This window comes from Daktulosphaira vitifoliae, unplaced genomic scaffold (assembly GCF_025091365.1).
Source record: "Daktulosphaira vitifoliae isolate Bord-2020 unplaced genomic scaffold, ASM2509136v1 Scaffold_4, whole genome shotgun sequence".
Lineage (NCBI taxonomy): Eukaryota > Metazoa > Arthropoda > Insecta > Hemiptera > Phylloxeridae > Daktulosphaira > Daktulosphaira vitifoliae.
Window position 1 is genome coordinate 29,725,910 of NW_026099575.1, and position 10,416 is coordinate 29,736,325.

The 10,416-nt window shown below is 25.8% G+C and overlaps 1 protein-coding gene across 4 annotated transcripts; it reads left to right on the top strand.

Annotated features, from left to right (window-relative positions):
• Window positions 1-714: 714 nt before the first annotated feature.
• On the top strand, window positions 715-10,082 carry LOC126904470 (ankyrin repeat and SAM domain-containing protein 4B). Of its 4 annotated transcripts, none has more exons than XM_050683515.1 (10): window positions 715-941; window positions 2,203-2,268; window positions 4,899-5,042; window positions 6,003-6,227; window positions 6,273-6,476; window positions 7,029-7,212; window positions 7,504-7,591; window positions 7,929-8,091; window positions 8,893-9,026; window positions 9,606-10,082. In XM_050683515.1, exons 2-10 carry the CDS (start codon window positions 2,249-2,251, stop codon window positions 9,869-9,871), a joined length of 1,428 nt encoding a protein of 475 aa, XP_050539472.1. In that variant the 5' UTR covers window positions 715-941; window positions 2,203-2,248; the 3' UTR covers window positions 9,872-10,082. The 4 variants fall into 4 exon arrangements, with proteins under 4 accessions (XP_050539472.1, XP_050539474.1, XP_050539476.1 ...); XM_050683517.1 differs by having other exon boundaries at window positions 715-928; XM_050683519.1 differs by having other exon boundaries at window positions 716-941; window positions 6,285-6,476.
• The last annotated feature ends 334 nt before the right edge of the window (window positions 10,083-10,416 follow it).

Sequence of the window (10,416 nt, forward strand, 5' to 3'; positions counted from 1 at the left end):
GGTTGCAACAAAGCTACTCTATTGAACTTTTAAGTATTCAAACCTCATACTGACATCGTGTTACTAATTATAGAAAAAATAGAACTAAAGATATAAATGAAAAAATCATGAACATTTGTGATGGTTCCTCGACAATTATTGCAATATTTAATTGTACGGTATTTTATAATTACTACCAGTTAAATGTCTCTTCTTACCTTTTCTCGTCGCGATTAATTAACTCAATGGTACAAGTAAAAACATGTCAAGTATGATAATCTACAAGAATTTTTATGTCTATTTTTACGAAGGCAATCGAATTTGAATCAATGTTCTTTTGTTTCTTAGAAATGTTTTGATTTTCAATTTCATAGTTCACAATATGAACTACGAAATTATTGGATGTATTACATACTGTAAGGAAAATTATACTTTAAAAATGACTTAATTATACCACCTGGTGTGATTGAATGTTTGTGGTATTTGACATCGGTCATTATTCAATTACACTCAGTCTAGTGGACAGGTGTCTATGATGGTTTTTTTAACGTGCCTATATCGTTTTTAGAATCGTAAAGTCATTTGTCACACTGGAACGGCGAAAAACAAAAGCGCGTTCGTCTGGCGTGTTTAGCCAGCGCGACACGCGTTGCGCGAGGAGGGATTGCAATAGTCGCGTTACTCCAGGTTAAATAATATTAGGGGGGAAACAGACGTTTGTAACACTCCAGTGAACACCACGTAGAAAACAGTCATCACATAGCAACGGGTGTCGATACACGTGTGGTAGTTTGCATGTATTCATATAGGTAACTAATAAAAGTTAGAGAACGAAGCGCGAGTCGTGTGTGTAAGTGATACTGTTCATGGTTAACCGGCGACAGGAGTTCTGCTCTTAGACTTGCTTTACATGCAGGCCACGGATAATCGCTGTTCCTGAGACAATCAGGTTGGCACAAACTGTACGTAACAATATTATTTCATAATGTACTGGCTAAACTTTACTATACAACTTTTTAATAGTGTTGTCTACCTAACAGTGTTTTTAAATTTTAATATTCAGCACGATTAAATTTTAAAAATATACAAAATCTTAAATTATTTAAAAAATCATATCAAAAAAAATTCCTGAGTTCTTATTTATAAATACTCTAATCAATGTATATTTCGTAAGACAAACAAAGTTTGAATTTTAAAAACTCACCTTTGCTAACCATATTGGCAAATATTTTCTTTGATATAACTAGTGTTGAAATTATAAGAAAGTTTTTGGTAGATGAATTTATATTTGCCAGGGTAGAAGTAAGATAAGTTCAAAAAACGTTAGATTGAGAGTATAACAGTAATATTTGTTTTTTAATGGTAAAGCGATCAACATAGAAAAATTTCATTATTTTAAGGTGTACAAATAAAGCTTTAAGTATTGTAATAAGCAACTAAATAATGGCTTTTTTAAAAAATTTGTACAAGAATAAACGTGATTTGCGTTTGTTATAAGCCTGTAAAAGAAAATTGAGAAAAAACAACGAGGAAATGAACACGGTATACGTTCATTTCCTCGTTCAAAGGAAAATTTAATTTGAAAAATACATTTTGTATATGTTTTAGAAATTAAAATTCCAGGCTTATTGCTTGATAATTCGAGTAATGGCAAATAAAACAATAAGAGATAAGTAAGAGTTACATTTTGGAATATTGATATACAATTTGGTTCAAGGTAGCTAATATTATTTTCACGGTCAGTTAGAAAATTGTAAATAGTAAAATACGTAGATGTCAGCTGATGTAAAATTTTTAGGAAGTACGGTAAATAGAACAAACGGATGAATATAAACTAGACATTTGTTGAGTTTGTATTCATCCATTTCCAATATTAAAACACTTCATATAAATACAAGTGTCTACTAAAGAAAACCGATATGTTGATCAAGACATGTGTCTTTCATTTCTCGTGGGACACGTACAGTGCCGTCGTCATATTCATCTTACTTGAGAACTATTTCATGGCATATTTAAATAGCTTTGCACGTTTTTATTAGTTTGGACATGAGCGATTTTTTGCGTCAATAACAGAAGTTATCTTTCTGTGTACGTGAGCTCTAGAAATACATATAATAACATTGGCCGAAACTAATTGAATTATAATTTAAAAATAAAAAAATAATAGCACTTTTTATTATGTTGACTTAAAGGATCTCATTTGATGTATTATTAATGTTACAGAACATTGGGAGATCCATCATCTGGAAGCAGTTATAGTGAAAACATCATGAGTACGAGATTTCACAAGTGAGTACTAATAATCATGCTTATTAAACCTATTGGTAATTTCCATGACGGTTATTTTTTTTAATCAATTGTAAAAACGTTTAACTATGAGAATATTCTATTTGTTAAGTAAATAACGTTTAACAACTTTTGTATTTCTTCTTAAAAACGTCTAATAGCATATTTCGAGCGTTTCTTTTATTTAATATAAAATATTTATAGGTTACCACTTTCATTGTATTATAGAAATAGTGTTTATTATCTGATCAAACGTGATGTCAGTGGGCAGAAGATATTAGACAAAAATGATTAATCGTTTAATATAGTTCACACATTTTCATTGAATAAATCATAACAATGAGTGTATATTGCATCAGTATAATATTCAACGTTTTACATATTTTGGACTCGAATGAGTTAAAAATTTTTATTGAAATACATTTGATAACAATCGTCAGATAAGCATTTCAAAAAAATTTTTTGGTTCGATTACATCATAGTTTTAAATAAAACACCTAATAAATACGTGGGAGGCTACTTAATTATGTTCCTTTTAGTCGTCATTCTTTATTTAAATACTAGTGAAACCAAAACGACATTCATACATTCATACTTTATACTTTAAAAAGTTATTGTTTTTCGATGTAGGTGGCTCTTTTGGTGAGTCTGAGATTTCTAATTCATTTTTCAAAATATATATACGTATTGCAATTACTTAACTAAACAATAAATTGGTGGGCTATACAATTTATTATTTAAATGTATTGATAGACTTTAAAAATAAATAAATATTTAGTTTTTTATTTTATTTTATTAAAAAATATATCATTATTATAATACATTTTTAATAGGACGTTATTGATTAACTTCTAATTATGTTTGAAATTTAATGTAATAATATTATATGTACAAGTACATTTTTTTTGGGAAAAAAATATATCACAAAAATAAGTTTTTTCAATAAGCTCATTAATAACCGTATTACTTATTTTGTGAAGCAAACCTTCAGTTATTATAAAATTTAAGTAATGAATACTTTATACATTTTCTTAGACTTAATAATATGCAAATATATTTTTTAGTTTGTTAAATCTTATATGAGCTTTGGTTTATAAATAAATTAAAAAATTGAATTGCATTTGTATATAATTTAATATGTGATATAAAATAAAGACTAATTCGTGCTATGTAATCTTCAATGTTCTAAAAATTTTTTATTAAAGCATTTAATAAATGTGACTAAATGTGATAAATGTAAATATATTGTTCAATAATTAGAATTTAAATTTAATAAATCTGTTTCATTTTTTTCCTTGAGACTTTGTATCACTTAAGATATATATTATTTATAGATAATTGAACAACAAACTATGTATATATCAAGCAAATTTATTTTTATAGTTAGCCAACATTTAAATTTACTTTAAAATATTTTTGGTTTTTGCTTATAAATAAACATTTCCTGTTTTTAGACAAAGGGTAATATAATTAAAATATTAAAAAAATTAACTATTCTAATAGTTAAAATTTTTATAATACCGATGGATATTTATGTGGTATGTTTACTGTTTTTAAGAGATTTAACTTCCAATTATTCTATCGGTTCAATTAGAATGTAAATGCTCACTTAGAATTTTAACATCATAAAGAGAGTTTTACTAAATTATTTTATAGTATACAATTCAATTAAATACATCACTATTGAATATAAATATATTTAGCTTTGTCCTTATTACATACACTATGCTCGACATGTCAATGTTATACAATTTGCGCCAACTAAACAGTACATTGCCCTATCCGGCTCGATGGTTTCATTCATATGAATGTATCTGTACATTACCATAAAATAGTTATTACTCGTAGTATACTGTAGAATTTGTACAAATGAATTACTCAAATCAGGAAATATCTATTTTTTTTTTTATAAGTCTCAACTTAATATTGTAAAAACATAATATATTTCTATATATATATATATATATATATATATATATATCTTTATAAAATTCTTTTAGAGCTTCATCCAAGAATTTATATTTTATTGATAGGAGAATTAAGTTTAACAAATCTAATTCGGATTTATCGTTGCAAAAAAACACTTATAAACTCAATACTTCCGCGTTGAAGATAATCTTTCTATCTTAAAGTACACAATACTTTGTCCATTTATAGACCAGATGTTGGTACATTAAAAGACATATGTTACGAAATTGCTTTCTAATAGCTTCGAGATTAAGGACATATTTGCAACAATTTCAACTTGTAAAACGCGTGTACACCATTCCTTGTCCTTTCACCAAAATAGAAGATAATTCATTTCTAATATTGTTGTGGTACTGAATTTTTATTACAACAGTTTATATTATAAGGACTGAACATAAAAACTAAAAAAATTTAGACAAATATATCAATATTGTAGGGGCCCATTACATTATCTAAAATTTCGGGAGATTTTTGAGGCTAAAGAAGTTTTAGTATCATAAAAATATAAATTATACAAATTTGAGAGGAAAGTAAATTACCATAATAATTATGATAAATTATGTATCTATTTGTACGTCAATTTTTCAAAAAAGTTTACATATGAAGTTTTTAATTTAAACCTAAATAATTTATCAATACTAACCATTTATTTTTTTATTTTTTAGGGCCGCTCAAGATGGTTTTATTAATATATTAAAAGAGGCGACAAAAAGAGATTGCAATGCAAAAGATGACGAAGGAATGACACCAACATTATGGGCTGCGTTCAAGGGGCACTTGGAAGCATTAAGAGTACTAGTTGGAAGAGGGTACTGTTATTTCTAATTGTGCATGAATAAATATCATTGAGTTTTTTATCAGTGGCGGCTGGTGGCTTGGACGATGGGACGATCGCACCCCCTACTAAAATGAATTAAAAGAAGAAAATCAATTGTTTATTGTTAATTCTACATTTTTATTAAAAATGCAAAAATTTTTAAATAGTAAAATAGTTATAATACATTTGTCAGTAAGACCATTAAAGTTGTTTCCCTCATTATATGTGAGTGCGCATGTACACACGAGCAGTGTTTGGACGACCGACAGCGTCTTCAGAACAATATTTTGAAATGTTATTTTATAAACGAGGTGCCGCCGATTCGTTAAGTTGCAATCTTATGTACAGGTTTTAGATGAATGGCAGCATCGTCCATAGAGTAAAATATTAGTATATTACTATATTGAATAATTTATTTTGAAAATTAACTTCATGTACGCCGTTGTTATCGGTTGCTATAATAGTATAATCGCTATTATTAATATTTTCATTTCTACTTTCTACTGCGACCTTTGAAATAATAATATGTGTTTTATTTTATTATATTTAATATGACAATTTTTTATACTTATAACTAGCGGTATTATATTTAAAGTCGCATCCCCACCACCAGCACCCACGAGCCGCCAATGTTATTTATTAATTATTGTTTGATTCTTTTATTACTTCTTATTAAGGGCCATATGTAAATAAGTTATATTCATTGAAATGTAGTTTTATAAAATCGTATTAAATACGATTTTTTACAACATTTAATAATTTAATTTTAAAGATCTATATTGATTTGCTATAAAAATCCTAATTTTTAATGGTTATCTGAGAGCTATTTTAAGTATTTTGATCAAACTAAAATATTATGATGAAATTTTATTAGATTTTATTGGCTATTATTCCGCGAATGCATTAAGTGTATTACAAACAAACCTTTTAAAAACTTTACTTTTCATTAAAGAGGAGATCCAGAAAAGTGTAACTATCATTTGGGACAAAACGCTTTACACTTAGCTGCATCACGAGGTCATTTGGGATGCGTTACATTTCTGATTGGATTTGATGTAAACTTATGGGCATTGGACTTGGATTTTCTAACAGCAATGCAATTAGCAGCTATACATGGCAAATCTCAAGTTTTGCAATATTTAGACAAAGCAGCCGCAGCACAAACAATTGAAAACAAGTAAATTACTGTATGAACATGATTTAGTAAAATTATTAATTAAAGGAATGATTTTAGTAAGAAAGTGGACGCTAGAAAAGAAAAAGCCCAAAAAGACGCTGAAAGGAATCAAAAAAAATACGAAGAAAGAATGAAAAAAGAAAGAGAAAAAGAAAAGAAACAAATTAAAAAAGTGGAAAAGGAATATTTGGGCGGCAATAAAATTGACTCTGACACCGCTATACCTACAGTTAGAGTTGTACCTGCATCGTAAGTATTTTAATTAAATACATTTTTCATACTCAATATGTCATTTAAAAATATTAGTTTATAGTTGTATAAATGAAATTACAAAATTATGTTTTTATTAATTGTGTTTAATGATACTTCTTTTAACACAATATAATTTTAATTTTAATGGAGTCCGACTTGCAGAATTCAAAATTTAGCAACGCTTACGTTATAGTGATAATTTATTATTAATCATCAATACGTCATCAGAGACCTATTGTTGTAATTCAAATATTATCGATAGAATTAATTATCAAAATTAATTTTGTTTTCATGAAGTAAAATGTCGATCTATATAATGCTTAATTAAATAAACTTAACAAAAAATTGTACAATTTCAACACAACGATTTACTTTTACGAACAGTTACTTTCTTATGATGCAAGATATTAATAATATATTCAAAATTAAAATTCTTAAATTTAAATAAATAACGTAATTAATATTTCTAAAAATGTTGATATAGGTTAAATTTAATTGATTACATGATTAACAATTATAATTAATAAATATTATTGTAAATAATTTTAGCTTACGTAAATCATCATCTGATTTATCTTGTAAATCATTCACTCAAATTGTTGGAACTGGTACCGTAAAAAAGCCTCTGGTTAGTACAGGTGGAGTGAAAAAAATATTGGATAGGAAAATGAGATTGTCTGAAGGAAACGGAATAAAAACCAATAATAAGTCAACGTCCCGTTTTTTGAAAGATGTGAGTATTATTTTTATTCTTAAAAAAATATTAAACATCAAACAAACAAAATATGTATTAGTATAATATTAGAATTATAATTTACCACTCAGCCTTGTAGATAGTTAATACTTCTTAATTTAAAACCAGCACTATAATTACATACAAAATAATTTTCTTCTTCAAAATAATATTAAGTTTCGTATTTTCAAAAAGTGATATTAACGTATTTTTAATATTACACATAAATTGTAAAATTGTAAACTCATAATGAGTCTTTGAATTTAATAATGTTATATAAAAAAAATTTAGACGGAAGACAATACTAGCATACGAACTATGAAATCCAATGGAGATTCTCAAATCATTTATGTTAATTCATATGAAAATGAAAATGGAGGTAACTATACAGAATTAATCTTTTTTTAATTCAATATAATATTTTTTTTATTTTTACAAATATTTATTTAAAGAAAAAAATTAATTTTTATGATATTTATTTTTAATAAGCTCAACATTTATTTAAAAAATAATTGATGCATAATAAATCATTAGGAAATTATTTTTAAAAGTGTTGAATTTTACGTAATTGTTGAATTTTAACTATTTTAAATATTTGAAAAAGTTGCAATACATTGTGTTTAATACAAAGTAACTTCATATTTATGTATCAATTTGGTAACTTTAACTTTTTTAAATACTCTTTACAACTATGAAAATACTTCATGATTTCACAGGAAAAAGAGGTAGAATATCAGATATATTTGAGCTACATAGAACAATTTCTCAACCAAATTTTTTGATTAGCAATCAGAACAACGAGTTAAATAATATTTATCATCACAACCAAGGAAGTATTTTTGATAGACCAGGTTTTGGCAGTGTTGCCTTTAGAAAAAAGTGAGCTATAAATTTAGTTTCTATTTATTTTATTAGGTGAAATAACTAACTTTCAGGTAAATATTTTTGATAATTTAATCATATAGGAAGATCTAAGAGAACAATAATAAAAATGAACAGTCACTGATATTTAAATTTGTATTGATAAAAAAAAATAATTTGGTTAAAATTAATTTTTGAGAAGGATAGTGATTTAAAAATGATTTGAAATAGTGTAAGTTTAGAATACTATCAGAAGTGATCAAAAATAAAAATTGTTAGAATGAAAAAAAAACGTCTTATGGCGAAGCGAGGATATTTTCAATCAACTTTTTCTATACAAGAAAACTAGTATGAAATAATATCAAAAATAGATAATAAGCGTTTATTAAAGTAAAGTAAATTAATTAATGTTTTATAAATTCTGAAACGAGAAAACGAGATTTATGGATTCAATTACATCATTCCTTGGTAAATTTTAAGTTTGACTTCAAAGAGTATTTTTTAAGTTCCGAAAGCTTTAGTTTATTTATTAAGTCTTAAAGTTAATTTAAAAATAAAATTCTATTTAAAATATTGAAATATCATTTATTAAGAATCAAACACGAATGTTGAAAACTAGTACATGTGCCAGTGACTGGTGCCGTTATTCTAATTATAAAAACAAAAAAAAAATTACAAAGCATTTTTATAGATAACAAGAAAAAATGAAGGTCGTTGCGTTATATATATCGATATTTTTATTCCAACGGTACCTTGGATTAATAGTGCTAAATAAAATAGTTTGCGGTTTTTACAGATTAAAAATCTTTATTTTTTCAGCATAACTACTATACCAGTTCCTGATGTATCTAAAATCGAAGATGAAGAATGCAGTATAGGAAGTGCGGGTAGTCTAATGAAGCGAAACCAGCCGAGCAATATCATGTCATGGGACGAATTTCAGAATAGTGACGGTAATAGTACTTAGTGGTAAATTTTAGAGTAATTTTTAATAGAGACACAATCACTTGTTTATGGTATGTTAAATTCAAAAAATGTTTTCAGTACATTTTTATTAATTTCAAATTTATCAAATTTAGCTATTTAGTAAGAATAAACTTCATTCTTTGTACCTTAAATATTTTCAAGATAAATTAACTTCAAAATTTTTAATTAATTAATTATAATTGATTTTGAATTATTGTTATAAACAAAATCTGTTTGTATCTCAATAGAAAAATATAACATCTGTCTTATATACAAAGTGTACTATAAGTATATAACATCTGTCTCGTATACAGGGTGTACTATAAGTATATAACATCTGTCTCATACACAGGGTGTACGATAAGTATATAACATATGTCTCGTATACAGGGTGTACTATAAGTATATAACATACAATTTCATATACAGAGTGTACATAAATATATAAATATATATGTCTATATCTAGTCTCATACTCTGTGTATGACACTAGATGTGATATATTTCTGAAAAATGTATATAAATTAATTAAATTTTGTCATTTAACTGTTCTATTTATATTTTAGAAGAAAACATTGCATTAAATGGACGCTGTGCAAAATGGTCTAAAGTACATACATTTCTGGCATTAGCTGGAGTTAGTGAATATGTTAATAAATTTATTGAACAGCAAGTGGATATAGATGCATTATTCATGCTAAACGACCAAGATCTAATTACTCTTGGTTTACCTCTTGGTCCAAGAAGAAAACTTCTAAAAGTTATATGTGATCGAGGCAAAGATAGATACGAAGAAGAAATGGAAAATAAATCAGATCGTATCAGTCAATAATTATTTTTTCCTTTTCTTTTTTTTTTTACTTTTAATATTCTTTTCTTCTACTACATATTTGTAAAACAGTATAAATCTATGATTCCTCTTTATCAGATTTATTCAATGTAACATAATGTATAGCAATAAGATTTTCTAAATTAAACCTAAATTTCTTTAAATATTCATAATAAAATGTTCTTTAATAATGCGTGAAAATTAACTTATTATTTTTTTACTATATTTTTGTTTTAATTAACTACATTATTAAAAAAAATTTTTTTTTGTATAAAGCTTTAGATATATTTTTATTTGTAACGAAATATAAGTGTCAATTTTAAATTCAATAAAGTTAAAGAAGTTTAAAAAAAAAACAAGTATAGTAAATATTCTAATATAGAAGAGTTACTCTAATGTTGAAAGTGTATTTATTAATAATTCAATACTGAGATAAAAATTTATAAAATTCGAGAATTTTATACTTCAGATTATTGGTACTTAGTAACTTTGTCCATTTATAAAAATTAAAAATTATGCCCGTAAAAATAGTAAGTAAATCTCGCTAG